Source organism: Grammomys surdaster, unplaced genomic scaffold, assembly GCF_004785775.1.
Source record: "Grammomys surdaster isolate TR1022 unplaced genomic scaffold, NIH_TR_1.0 136, whole genome shotgun sequence".
NCBI lineage: Eukaryota > Metazoa > Chordata > Mammalia > Rodentia > Muridae > Grammomys > Grammomys surdaster.
The window spans coordinates 14,671,583-14,685,431 of record NW_021604594.1 but is presented as its reverse complement, the minus strand read 5'-3'; the positions used below and the strand labels follow the sequence as shown (position 1 = coordinate 14,685,431).

The 13,849-nt window shown below is 43.9% G+C and overlaps 1 protein-coding gene across 1 annotated transcript; it reads left to right on the top strand.

Annotated features, from left to right (window-relative positions):
• Positions 1 to 1,101: 1,101 nt before the first annotated feature.
• Klhl23 (kelch like family member 23) lies at positions 1,102 to 12,409 on the top strand. The gene is made up of 3 exons (XM_028762984.1): positions 1,102 to 2,314; positions 5,942 to 6,094; positions 10,036 to 12,409. The coding sequence occupies exons 1-3, from the start codon at positions 1,102 to 1,104 to the stop codon at positions 10,344 to 10,346; spliced, it is 1,677 nt and encodes a 558-aa protein (XP_028618817.1). The 3' UTR covers positions 10,347 to 12,409.
• Positions 12,410 to 13,849: the final 1,440 nt, after the last annotated feature.

Below are 13,849 nucleotides of genomic sequence, written 5' to 3'. Positions count from 1 at the left end.
GGACTCGGGCTTTCTCTTCGCAGGCGGTGCGATGGGCGTGCGCGCGCGAGCCGAGCGGGGGTGACCGGCGGACGCGGCCCACCTGCTGCGGGAGCCCGGGCTGCGGCGCCCGGGCGGCGAGGGGGCTGCGGGTGGAGGCGGGGAGCCGCGGGCCACCGAAGCCGGAGCGGCTCGTGGGCTGGAGCTGCACTAGCAGGCGGCCTCCACCGCGCCCCGCCGCGCGCTACCAAAGATGGTCAGAGGGTCGGGAGGCGCCCCCGCCCCCGCCGGCCGCTAGTCCGGGTTCACGTTCCGCGCCGCCAGCGAGGTAGGTCGGAGCCGAGCGGCCCCCGGTCGGCCGGAGAGGCAACCGGGCCGCGCGGGGGGCGAGGCCGCGCCGCCCCCAGCCCGCGCGCGCCGGAACGCAGACAATGGCCGTAGGGTGCGGGCCCGGTGGGGAGGGCGGGCGCGCGGGCGCCGCGGGGTCGTCCACACCTGCGCACCGGGCCGGGCAGAGGCTGCGGGCACCGGCCAACGGCGGCGCGCGACGCCCCGGAGCCGAACCCCCGCGCCGGGCCCCGGGGCGGGGCGCTCTCCCGGCGGGAACGCCGGCCGGGCCCAGGCGCTAGCGCGGGCTGCAGAAGCTAGCTCGGGCCCGGCCGCTGTTGTGCTGTCAGCAAGCGTCAGGGCGCAGGGATCCCTTTTCTGAGATTCTCTCCATCTTGGTGGCATCTCAGTGTGATTTGAAACCGAGAGGGGGAGGGGAAGAACCAACAACGCTGAATTGGGGCCGGGCTGCTGCGGGGTGACCCCCTCGGACACTTGGCCTGTGGACTCTCGGGGTACTGCCAGACTGGGACAGTGCAGATACTGGATGACTGGGGGTAGTACGCCAGGATAACAAATGGATAACTGAAAAATCCTCATTTAGTTATTCTAATTTTAAATGGACCATCGTATAAATAGTTCGGAGCATTTCGCATATGGTGTTTGGGCGGCTGATTTTTAGTCTAGTTCTGGAATATGCCTGATGCCATCCATGTCTGAGTATTGGGATATTTAACATTAATTATTAGTTAATACACAAAGCTGAAAACGTGTTTGTTTATGTTTATTGCAGCCATGGCTCTAAAAGGACAAGAAGATTACATTTATCTTTTCAAGGATTCGTCACATCCAGTGGATTTTCTGGATGCATTCAGAACGTTTTACATGGATGGATTATTTACTGATATTACCCTTCAGTGTCCTTCAGGCATAATCTTCCATTGTCACCGAGCTGTTTTAGCTGCCTGCAGCAATTATTTTAAGGCAATGTTCACAGCTGACATGAAAGAAAAATTTAAAAGTAAAATAAAACTGTCTGGCATCCACCATGATATTTTGGAAGGCCTTGTAAATTATGCATATACTTCTCAAATTGAAATAACTAAGAGAAATGTTCAAAGCCTTCTTGAAGCAGCGGATCTGCTGCAGTTTCTTTCGGTAAAGAAGGCTTGTGAGCAGTTTCTGGTCAGGCACCTGGATATTGATAACTGTATCGGGATGCACTCTTTTGCAGAATTCCATGTGTGTTCAGAGCTAGAGAAGGAATCTCGAAGAATCCTGTGCTCCAGGTTTAAGGAAGTATGGCAACAAGAAGAATTTCTGGAAATCAGCCTTGAAAAGTTTCTCTTTATCTTGTCCAGAAAGAATCTGAGTGTCTGGAAGGAAGAAGCTATCCTAGAGCCGGTCATTAAGTGGACTGCTCATGACGTAGAGAATCGAGTTGAATGCCTCTACAGCCTGCTAAGCTATATCAACTTAGATATAGACCCAGTGTACTTAAAGACAGCTTTAGGCCTTCAAAGAAGCTGTTTACTAACAGAAAATAAGATACGTTCCCTAATATACAATGCCTTGAATCCCATGCATAAAGAGATTTCCCAGAGGTCCACAGCCACCATGTATATCATTGGAGGCTACTACTGGCATCCTTTATCAGAGGTCCACATATGGGATCCTTTGACAAATGTTTGGATTCAGGGAGCAGAAATACCAGATTATACCAGGGAGAGTTATGGTGTTACATGCTTAGGACCCAACATCTATGTAACCGGAGGGTACAGGACAGATAACATAGATGCTCTTGACACAGTGTGGATCTATAACAGTGAAGGAGATGAGTGGACAGAAGGCTTGCCCATGCTCAATGCCAGGTATTACCACTGTGCAGTCACCTTGGGGGGCTGTGTCTATGCACTAGGTGGTTACAGAAAAGGCGCTCCTGCAGAAGAGGCCGAGTTCTACGATCCTCTGAAAGAGAAATGGCTTCCTATCGCAAACATGATTAAAGGTAGGTGTAGCTTTTACTTGTCCTGCATTTTTACATGCCTGAGCTTAGGTTAGCAATCTCTGCTCTTTGAGAAGTAATTTTTAGAAAGAATGTTCTCCACTGAGATAGTCTTGAGGAACTACAGTAGATTAAATAAGTGATTCAGCCCAGCATGATTCGGGTAGAAACAATACAGCCTGTCTGGACTTTAAAGAAAGCTCTGAAAACCACTCCGTCGGTAGAGTGCATGGCTTCCACACCTAAGCTGAGTTCCTTCACCATCACCATATGAACTGGGCTTGTGGCTCACTCCCATGATCATGACAGTCAGAAGTTTGGGGTCATTCATGGCTACATAGGTAGTTCAAGGCCAGCCTGGGCTATATAAGACTCCATCTTTAAAATTTGTTAATTAATTGGAGTAAAGTGTCTTAATATTTTTAAAAAGAATACTGTTTAAGTTAGAACAGAAAGCTACTTTGTGTAAGGAAATAGTATAATTCACTCTCCCCTATACATCCTTCTGTATCTTACCTCGTCTTAATGTAAAGACTGTTAATTTATGGTTTTATTTTTTATTTGCTCTAAAGTATTTTTAACTTTGATTTGTTTCTGTTGTTTTGAGTTTTGTTGTTGTTGTTGTTGTTTTTGAGATGCTCTCCCTATGTATCCATTGCTGGCCTGGAACTTGCTATGTAGACCAAACTGGCCTCAAATTCAGAGAGCTCCGCCTGTCTCTGCTTCCTAAGTGCTGAAATTAAGGGTGTGCACTAGCATACCTGGCACCCATGTGCTTTTTAACAGCCAGCTTTCCCCACTGTCAGAATACACTGATCATCTCCATGAGGCCTCTCACTAAAACTCTGGATGGTTAGTCCCTTCGGAATATAGCACTGTACATTCTCCCCAGAAATAGAGAGATAACCTGTGCTTTTGTGATGCAGGCTTCTCTCAAAATAAAGGGCAGAGACGAGGTCGTCTTACTTCCTGTGCCCTACAGAGCCAAGCATATTGAGTCTCAGTGTTTGCTGCGTAAACACTGCATTTGTTGAGATTATTTAGCCTTGCCCTTCTTCTCTTCAGCTGAAAAACAGTTTAATTAGAATCTTAGTTTATCTAGAATCTTCTTTTATTGCCCTTAAGCCTTAGTGCTTGGGAGTTCATTTAAAAAAAAAAAAAAGAAGACAGCTGGTAAATCCTTACCAAACTGGTGTCATTTTGTCCCAAATGTTTCTTCCCAGGCCTTTCTGTTTCTTTTTTAACAGTAGTGAGGGTGTGGGAATGTGACCTGGACTGGAAATCTGACCTGAAGTGATCCTTGGATGACAAGCCGGAAGCTTAGAGGCAGATGGTCTTACGATCACACACTGCTCTGGAGCCAAGCCGCCTGGGTCTCAGCTCTGGCTTTCTCTGCCAAACTTGGGCCAGTGATTCATCCCCTCTGCCCAGTTTTCCCATGTGTCCGATGGGGAGAGCATCCTTAGATAGCTGAGGGTCTGGAGAAGACTAGAGGGCTGTGTACTTGGGGACCGCACGGAGCAGAATGTGGGACTCGGGAAGCTTCAGTGTGAGGTCTGCTTTTCTTAAGCCGCTGTGAATGTGGTGGGGTGAGAGTGTGAGCGAAGGTAGCAGAGAGCCTGTAGCTGTCTGGGTTTTGGCTTTGCCTGAGCGTAACCATGGCTTACTGATTCAGAGGCTGGTCCTGAATGTTCTGACTCCTTTCCCATAGGAAAAAAAAAGAAGCCAAGTTCAAATACTTCAGCAGCATTTGTAAACCTGCAGGTGTTTCTGCTTTTATTTCTCAGTGATAACAATGTCGATGATTTTTATAGATAATATATCCTTGAGGATGGAAATTTATTACTCTATTGAAAATTTTAAGAATTATATTTGAGACGGGCAGTAGTGGCACACGCCTTTAATCCCAGCACTTGGGAGGCAGAGGCAGGCGGATTTCTGAGTTCGATGCCAACCTGGTCTACCGAGTCAGTTCCAGGACAGCCAGGGCTACACAGAGAAACCCTGTCTCGAAAAACCAAAAAAAAAAAAAAAAGAAAGAAAGAAAGGAAGGAAGGAAGGGAGGAAGGAAAAAAAAAAAAAGAAAAAAAAAAAAAGAATTATATTTAAAACAGTGTTTGCTAGGGTTGGAGTGGGGTACCAACCCCAAGTAGCTACTGGGAAAGAAAGCCCTATGCTTTTATATTACTCTTAGCAGTATGGGAGGTCTCCGTACTGTGCCATCCTTCCCCATGGGCCAGCTGTTTTTTGAAGTCACAGAGATATTTTATTTTATTTTATTTTATTTTATTTTATTTTATTTTATTTTATTTTATTTATTTTATTTTTTGAGACAACGCCTTGCTATGCATTTCAGGCTGGCCTCAAACTCATAGTCTTTCCTCTTAAGCCTCCCAGATACTGAGATTAGAGGCAAGAGTCACCAACAAGGGGCGAGGTGTATAGTTTTCATTTGAAAATTTTGAGTTTTGTTTCTAGCTAGCTAACCCGGGGGAGGGCACCACTCAGCTCCACTTTGTGCAGTTTTGATGTATACTATTCTTATGGATAGGCTTACACCAAAATTTGAGTTTCCCGTTTTCCAGTAGAAAGAATATAATGTTATGTTTCCTCAGTTGGTGTTACTTGCATTATGAAGTGAAGTAACACGTTTTTCTGGTAACGTAAACATTTGAGTAGAGTTGAGTTTCAATTTCATTTCCCTTGGGGGAGGATATTTAGGGATATGATACACAGAGAAGAAATAAGTCCTTGGCCTCTTTGAAACTCCAGAGCCTTTCTTTTTCATCACTTACTTTTTACATAACAACACACTCTTACTTTGAAGTAGAGATCAACATAAACTGCACTGAAAGACGTAAAACTGCACATCTTCAACTAAACTGAGCCTCCCTTCATACCTGGCCGAACCTGTTTTCTCCTCCTCACTTTTCTGTGGAGTCAGAGTCTCCTGGTTTTCCCCGTTCAAGACCTCAAAACCAGCCTGGTTCATCTAGTCATTGAAGCCTATCTGTTTGACCCATCTCTCACCTCTGCCCTTCTGTTGACACCTGAAACTCCTTCTAAGTCTGGCCCTTACAATCCTGAGGTGATTCTGTCCCTACATCTGAGTCCTCTCCTTCATTTTTAGTCCATCCCTGCCTCTGTTTATAAACTTGAAATGTTCTCCTGAATGAAGCCCAGGCCTTTAGCTGCAACTTACATTCTATCCTTAGTTCTCATGTGAGAATCCCATTGTGCTAGCCTGCGAGGCTCTCCTGATGAGTCTCTGTGAGGCTCTCCCTTGCTCAGAGCAGCTTCCTCTGTGCTTGCCAGAGTCCTAACCACCACGCCCTGGGCAAATCGTCACCCTGCTGTGATTTCTCCAGTCAAAAGGAGTATCTCTCTGATCTGAGCAGTCATGTTAGCATCTCTCTCTCTATAGATAGTATTTTTTTCCCTTCCTATAACTCTGTTCTAGTTATTCTAAGTGTTTGAAGAGCACACAGAGCATTAGCATTCACTCTTTGACCTCGTGGCATCTACTACAATGCTTTGCCTCTACTACCCATAGCAACAAAACAGTAACAGATCAGCACTCATCTCAGGAAAGCATGAACAATCTAAGATGTGATTTTAATTGACATACAGGTGTGGGAAATGCTACTGCCTGCGTCCTACATGAAGTCATCTATGTCATTGGCGGCCACTGTGGCTACAGAGGAAGCTGCACGTATGACAAGGTGCAGAGTTACAATTCAGACATCAACGAATGGAGCCTTATTACTGCGAGCCCACACCCAGGTAACCAGAGTCCTATGTCAAGTATCTAACTGTTGTCATTAGGATAGTTGGGACGGTGCATAGAGATTAAAGTTGAGCGAGTGTTTCTTCTCTCTTAGAGGCATGTTCACTCTGAATTTCAAGGACTATTAAACACCTGTTCCTAGATATGCAGAGCCCTGGATGTGTGCTACCTTAACAGTCATAAAGAAAAGTGTTGTCTATCAAAGAAATGCCCTGCTTCTGTGGGGTGTGTGTGTGTGTGTGTGTGTGTGTGTGTGTGTGTGTGTGTGTGTGTGTGCATGCTAGAAGATTATGTCAGGTGTATGCCTGAAACAGGTCTCTCTCTGAACCTGGAACTTACCTGTATTTGGTTAGACTGGCTGTCTGGAAAGCTCCTAAGGTCATTGTGTCCCCACACTTCCATTGCTGAGATTATAGGCATGCATTGTTGAGCCCAGCATCGTATGTGAGTTCTGGAGATCTAAACTCAGGTCCTCGGGCTTGTGTGGCAATCACTTTATCAGCTGGGCTATCTCCTTGGCCCCTTTTTGCTCTCTTTTACGCTTGGCCTGTCACACAGGGTTGGGAGTGATAAGAGCCTGCCCTTAGCATGGGTTAGGCCCTGGGTTCAGCTCCACTGTGATAGAGTGAGTAGGCTAGGCTTTTACAGTTACACCATAAGTTTGAGAGTTTGCATTTGGATGAATTCATATCATGCCACCCTATTATTTTGAATCATTTTTTTGAAGAACATCAGGGTTTTAGTGGTTTACTGGAGAGGGAAATTAAAATCTGCAAGCTTGAGATATGTGTGACTGACAGCAATAGTTAATTAACATTGTTGAGTGCATACGATGTAGGTTAGGGATTGACTAAGCACTTTACATGCAACACTATCCTTAATTCTCACTGAAATTCTGTGTATAGGTATTGTTATCATTGATTTATGTATTGGCAATTCAGGGTCAGTTACTTAGAAAAGATGAGTAACCATTCCAAAAACACACAGTTTGAAAGTGACGACCCAAGATCCACAGTCTGTCTGTCTTGATTCCATAGTCTGCGATGTGACCACTAAGAAGCCTGCTTCTGCTTACTGGAGCAGCCTTTCTTGCTCTCAGCCCATGCAGTTGCTTCCACCTTGTGCATCTGTCTCATCTCTGCTGCATCTGGTGCTGCATCTGTGGTTGCTAATACCTTCACACTAGAGGAAACTCAGGCTGCTCTAGCTCTGAAAACATAGATCGTGTAGACACTGGTCTTAGTAGTCTAGTCCTATCGTCTAGCCTAGATAATACTCCTATCACTTTCTGTTATGATCAACAAAGTTATTGGAAAGTAATGATAGTATCTCATGCTGAACAAGCTAGTGTTTACTCAGTATTGGCTAGGCACACTATTCCAATAATTTTACATGTCTTAATCTGTTTATTTTTGTCTCTTTACAATAAATACTGCAATGAAATAACCAAGGCAACTAACTTGGTTGGAAAAGGTTTATAGTCCACAGTGTGGAGGTTCTTTTCCAAGACTGGTCTGCTGTCTGAGGAGAGCAGGAAATGGTGATGTCAGGAGCGTGTGTGAAAGCTGTGGTCACCTCAGCAGCCATTGAGGAAGAAGAGAGAGGGATTAGCCAGACTTACACAGTACTTTTCAGGGGTCTCTCGTAATGCCCCACCTTTTTATGATCCATAGCACCTCCTAATATCAATATCCTGGGGACCAAGTCTTTATATTTAGTCTGTTGGGGAACACTCAGATATTTAAACCATGACATTATGTATGTATTTACTTGGTGTGCTTGTATGTGGCGTGCATGCTTGTATGTGAGGATATGTGTGTGCACACTGTGCGCAGGCTCACAGAACACTCAGGTAAGGCCTAAGATGGATAGCATCTCCTTGAATGTGCTCCACCTTATATATTGAGGTAGGATCTCCCAGTGAACCCTGAGATCACTGTTTGGGCCAGTCTGGCTTATCCTGAGGATCCTTTTCTTTCTGCCCCCTGAAGTGGGATTGTGCATTTACATTTACATGGGTTCTAGAGTTCTGAACTCTGGCATGGCAAACATTTTACCCACTGAGCCTCTCTCCAGCTCCCTTGCTGTATTTAAACCTTAGAGTAATGCTGTGAGCTAGAGAGGTGGTGGTGTTAACTGGTTTATCAGGTGGTTGGAGTGATGACATTAAATATATCGTTCAAGATCAGCCATCTAATGTTTGTTAGAAGTGAGGTTTAACCAGTAGCCTGGCCCTGGCTCTTCAGTGTTTTCCCATCTGGACACCGTGTTAAAATCTGGGTCCCATATTACTCTGCTTATTTTGTGCTCACATTACCTTCCCAACAAAATACAATACGTGAAAGATCAGATTTATAATTTAGACAAAAAGAATAACAACAAGAAACAATTAGAAAATAGTTATTTACATTAATATTTTAATATGTATTGTACAAGGGGATCCCTTTAAAAATAAGTGTTCTGGGCCTAGAGAGGTGGCTCAGAGGTTAAGAGTACTTGATGCTTTTGCAGAGGACATAGGTTTAGTTCTCTTACTTACATGGTGGTTCATTAGTCTAGTTCTGGTCTTTGTGGACACCAGGCATGCACAAGATCCACATATGTACACATATGAAGGCATTTGCACATAGACACAAAATGAAAAACAATTAAAATAAAAAATAAGTGTCCCACAAAGTCTACAAGTTGTATATAAAGAGTATTTTCAAGTATTGGATACTTGAAAAAGAGTCTAACAGGCAATGTTACTTAGGCCTAGTGTTAGAAGGCAGAAAAATTTGAAAATCAGCCCCCAAAAAAGTATAGTATAAATCAATAAAAACACACAGTTGTAGTCATGAAGTTTTAATTTGTATTAAATTAAATTTAATTTAAATTAAATATCTCATCTCCTGTTGAGATAATTTTTAAAGACAGCAATTAGCATCTTACCAGTATGTTCTATTTGGCTGCCAGAGTGCTTAAATTATTTTTGAATTGGCTTGTTACCAAAATTTAAAATTGAGAAGATTTCAAACAAAAATCATGGTTTGGGGGCCATTAAAGGACGGTGGTCAGGACTGGCAGCCAGGCCGTGCTCCCTCCTGAGCGGTAATGACAGTCAAGGAGCAGGTGTCCTGTTAGGTGAGGCCTGTGTTCTTCACCTCAGTGCTTCCAATTCTGGTCACACCCCAGATCAAAGGACTTGGTGTGCTGCTTTTCTTGTCTCTGGCTGGCTTTATATCATGGTGCCTAGAGGAGCCAACAGGAGAGACCCAAACCAAAAGCACTAGCACAGGCTAGGTGACATAGGCCCCTCTAGAGGAAACTCCCAGCCACAGGACCCAGAAGCCCAAAGCGAGCTTCTGCTGGGGGACACCTCTCAAGATGGCTGAGTATGCTAGCCATAGGCCTCAGTAACGTTTGTGTATGTTTTCCTCACCCGTTTCCCTGACCAGACGGGCAGTGTGAGGGATGCTAGCCAGGCCATCCTCTGAAGCAAGTATAGTGGCTGCGACATCAGGTAGTCTGTCCGTGGTCACAAGGTTGCTGAGATCTTGAGAAAGCTACACCGGTTCCCTAGTTTAATGTCCTGTCAGGAGGAGGCTACTGCTATCGTGTGAAAGTTGGTAGGTGTCAAGATTGAAGATAGACGTCAGTGACAAGCTCCATATGGTGGGCAGTTCTCAGAGAGATGGTGTGGTGGCTTTCTTCTGGCCACTGTGTGTAGACAGTAATGATGATGATCCCCCTGAGGACTAATGGCCATGCAGAAGGAACAGGTCACCTGAGTCAGATGGCAGGGACTAGATTTTAAGTACAGCAGAGTATGACAGAATCAAAATGTCACTATGTGTCTACTTTTGTGATCTAAATAGCAGAGCTGTTGTACCCACTGTACAGTAGCCCTTTTGTTATCAGAGTTAAGATTTTGTTCTTTTCTTCTCCTTCCATAAAGAATATGGACTGTGCTCAGTTCCATTTGAAAACAAGCTCTACGTAGTCGGCGGACAGACTACGATCACAGAGTGCTATGACCCGGAACAGAACGAGTGGAGAGAGACGGCACCCATGATGGAAAGGAGGATGGAGTGTGGGGCCGTCATCATGAATGGATGCATCTATGTAACCGGGGGCTACTCCTATTCAAAGGGGACATATCTGCAGAGTATTGAGAAATATGATCCAGATCTTAATAAGTGGGAAATAGTGGGCAATCTCCCAAGTGCCATGCGGTCTCATGGATGCGTTTGTGTGTATAATGTCTGAGTCCACAGGACTAACCAGGTCATCACTAGGGACATAGTAAAAAGTGTGTAGAGTTTGGGGTGCCTTGATATTCTGTTTTGGCACATGCTAGGGCATTGGAAAATTTTAATTCTAACCCTGCACCATTCCCAGACCCAGTGATTAATGGGAATAACATAAGAAAAATGTGATGTATGTATAACAGTTCAATTAGGAGAGTTAACCCCTCCTAGAATCTCTGCTTTTTAAAGGTAGAATGGAGTGTTTGGTAAAGGTGAAAAGCCTTTGTAGTGAATCCTCTCTTCCTGGTAGCATCAACACTGGGTATAGGTCAAAATCATTCCTTCTGAGTTATGAAATGTCTGTTAGAAGTCTGTGATACAGCTGGGCATGGTACACATGCCTTTAATCCCAGTACTTGGGAGGCAGAGGCAGGCAGATCTCTTAAGTTGAGGGACATCAAGGCCAGCCTGGTCTACATAGCAACTTCCAGGCCAGCCAAAGCTACACTGAGACCCTGTCTTTAAAAGCCTGTGGTGTACCTGTGTGTATTACGGGTCTCTAGCTGGCAGGAATCGGAAACGTAAAGAGGAAACCTTCTCTACCTCTACAAAACAACACTTTAAAATGTTTCCCTTTAGAATTAGTTAGAACGTGGATTTACTTACAGTCTCCTTCCTTGGTGGTGTATATAATTTATTGCTAGTATTCATTATTTACTGTCAGAGCTATACTAAACATTGTACAAATGATTGTTATTGTTCAAAGAGTTTACAACTCAACTTAAAAGAATAGCAACTCTAAAAAATGACTGAGAAAATAGTCAAATATTTGCTGATGCTAAGGGCTGTGTTTAATTTTTAGCTTGGATATAAATTGCTAGTTTAGGTTCTGGCTTAAGCATGTTGGCAGATCCTCTTTATAGATAGATGTCTGCATATAAAATTGAATTCCAGGGCCAGAAAGCATGTAGAACAGCTGCGAGGCAGTAGAAAATGCATCGAGGAGAATTTGCATTTATTTGCCAGCTCTGCCACTAACCAGATTTTGTGAGTTCAGTCTCTGAACACATCTGTGACTCTAACTTCTTCACCATGTACACTGGCACTTTGAGACATAGATTTTTCTATATCAAGAGCCCCTGGACCTTTGAAGCCAGATGTGGCTTGGGTGGCCTATGGACCAGATATACCCTTTTCCATCTTCCTCTGTGTGCCTGCAGGGTCACTTCCCAAATGTGCCATGACCTGAGAAAAGGGGGAAGCGCTGCTTAAGTAACTCATCTGAACGGGAGACTATCTGTCCCACACCAGCTTGGTTTTATTATTTGGTTTTTAAAGAGATAATACTTAATTTTGACTTTAAATAAAAACTACTTCTGATTGAAAAAAACTTTTAAGAAGACTATTTAATATTCCCTTCTGGTAGCTTTTTGAATAGATACAACCCTTTGGAGTTGTTATACGGTACTTTTTTTTTTTTTATAAAGAGTCATAAAAGTGACTGTCCTGGGCTAGTGAGATGACCTAGCAGGTGAGGTTGCTTACCTCGCAGGCCCAAGAGCTGCATTTAACCCTTAGAACCCACTGTGGAAGAAGAACACGTACTCCTGAAAGCTGTCTTCTGCCTTCCACATGTGTGTTGTACTACACACACACACACACACACACACACACGCACACACAGCGGAAGGAAATTAAAATTTTTAGAGATGACTATATCCTTTGCCCTGTGAGCTCTCATTATTTTTAAACTAAAGAATGATGACAAATGTAAATGCATGAGAATGTTTATGTCTGCATTGTAAACAGTAACCACAGTACAGAGAAAATCTTTATGTTAAAGAATGCTAATGAAATACTGAGGTATACCACCATGACAGTAACTGTTAGGAAGACTGTAGAGTATGATGTCTATGTCAGGTAAGCACGGAGCAAGCGAGTACTCACACTGTAACGCCTCTACGCATGCGGACGGTGGTGTGCTAAATAGTTTGAGCTGTTAGTGTAAGGGGATGTGGAATGGTTTTAAGTTTATTGACTCTTTTTCTTTGTATTTTCAATAAAAATAAGTAAGTCACCGAATGTGTGGTTAAGACGTCCTACATTTGAGCCGACTGGGTTGAAGCAGTCTAACAGTGAAATAAATGATATTGCATTAAAATCTGTAACTTTAATTGTAGGCTAGTTTACTGTCTTCTCTAGAACACTTAATAGTTAATGCTGGGAAAATAATGCACTGCCCAGTGGTTTACAGTCTGTTTTGGGGGGCAGCTGAGAACAACTGCAGCCACTTTCCCATCCTGAGGATGCCTCACTGCACCCGCACAGGGATACTTCCCTGTGTGTTTCCGCCACAGAGAAGCCCGCACTGCCAGAGCTAGAGAAGGTGTCATTTGTGGATTCACACTGAGGCTCCTGCTGGGTTTGAGGTCCGGGCCCTCATATTATGTTGAGTACTCTCAGTATCCGGTCACTTTGTATGTGTGTAGAGTATACAGTAGTGGCATCGTTTGTACTGAAAAAGCATTCTAGAGGTGCTTGGTGGATCTTGAAAACAGTGTGTGGTGGGGACATTAATTATAGCTTTTTTTTTTTTTAAATCCTGCTTTTTGCTACTGATTTACACGTGAAGGAAGGATTGAGAAAGCACACAAATTCCTGTCCATTGCCCCAACTTTTAAATTATTGCAGTATAAATCAAAATATGTATTTGATATTAATTGATATTTAGGTTTAATGTGTTTGGTTTTTTTTTGTAATCTTTTTTTTTTTTTTAAGTCAGGGTCTCACTATGTAGCTATGGCTGCCCTGGAGTTCACTGTGTAGACTCAGGCTGACCTCCAACTCACAGAGATCCACCTGCCTCTGTCTCCAAGTGCTCAGTGTGATTGAATTTAAAAGCTATTACTTTGGGAAGGCAAACGCTACTTAGAAAACAAAGAAAATGACAGAACAACTTTACCTATGACTTAAGCTTAGGTGACTTCATTCAATTTTTAAAAGGTGCCGTTTCTCACAGGTTTATTTTCAGTCATTTAGCTGAAACAGAAAGTGAACAACTAGGGCACTTGGTGCTTAAAGGCATAGTAGCGTTTGTTTTTAAATCCATGTCAGTATGCCCGTTATCAGCGGAATGTTTGTGTTTTCCCAACATTTCTGTATTGCAGCTGTAGCCCTAGTTAGTATAGGACAGTTAGTATAGGACAGATATTCTGGAAATAATTAACATTATGTGATATCCTGACTATAGGCCCTCATCCAGTAGGAAAGTGTCTCTGTAAGTCAGCAGAAGACCTGCTTGCACATGTGCCTGCTCTCACCTGTCCCTTATGCCCAATGTGTATGTGGTAGCCACATCTTCCAGGCTCCAGTTCTTCAAAAAGTACATCTTAAGTCACCCGGCCTGTGGTGTGTTGCTATGGCAGCCTGGGCTGACTGATGCGGCTCACAAAGGAGAGTGTTCTCTATATAATAGGGCGGAGAAGATCAGCAAGAGGTAGACAGGTCTCTCAGCCTGTCCAT

What these genes read in the sequence shown, in the direction of transcription:
- Klhl23 (XM_028762984.1), top strand. Translation starts at nt 1,102, where the DNA reads ATGGCTCTAAAAGGACAAGAAGATTACATTTATCTTTTCAAGGATTCG. An exon ending in TATCGCAAACATGATTAAAG is followed by an intron (nt 2,315 to 5,941) that starts GTAGGTGTAGCT and finishes ATTGACATACAG; the next exon opens with GTGTGGGAAATGCTACTGCC. An exon ending in TACTGCGAGCCCACACCCAG is followed by an intron (nt 6,095 to 10,035) that starts GTAACCAGAGTC and finishes CCTTCCATAAAG; the next exon opens with AATATGGACTGTGCTCAGTT.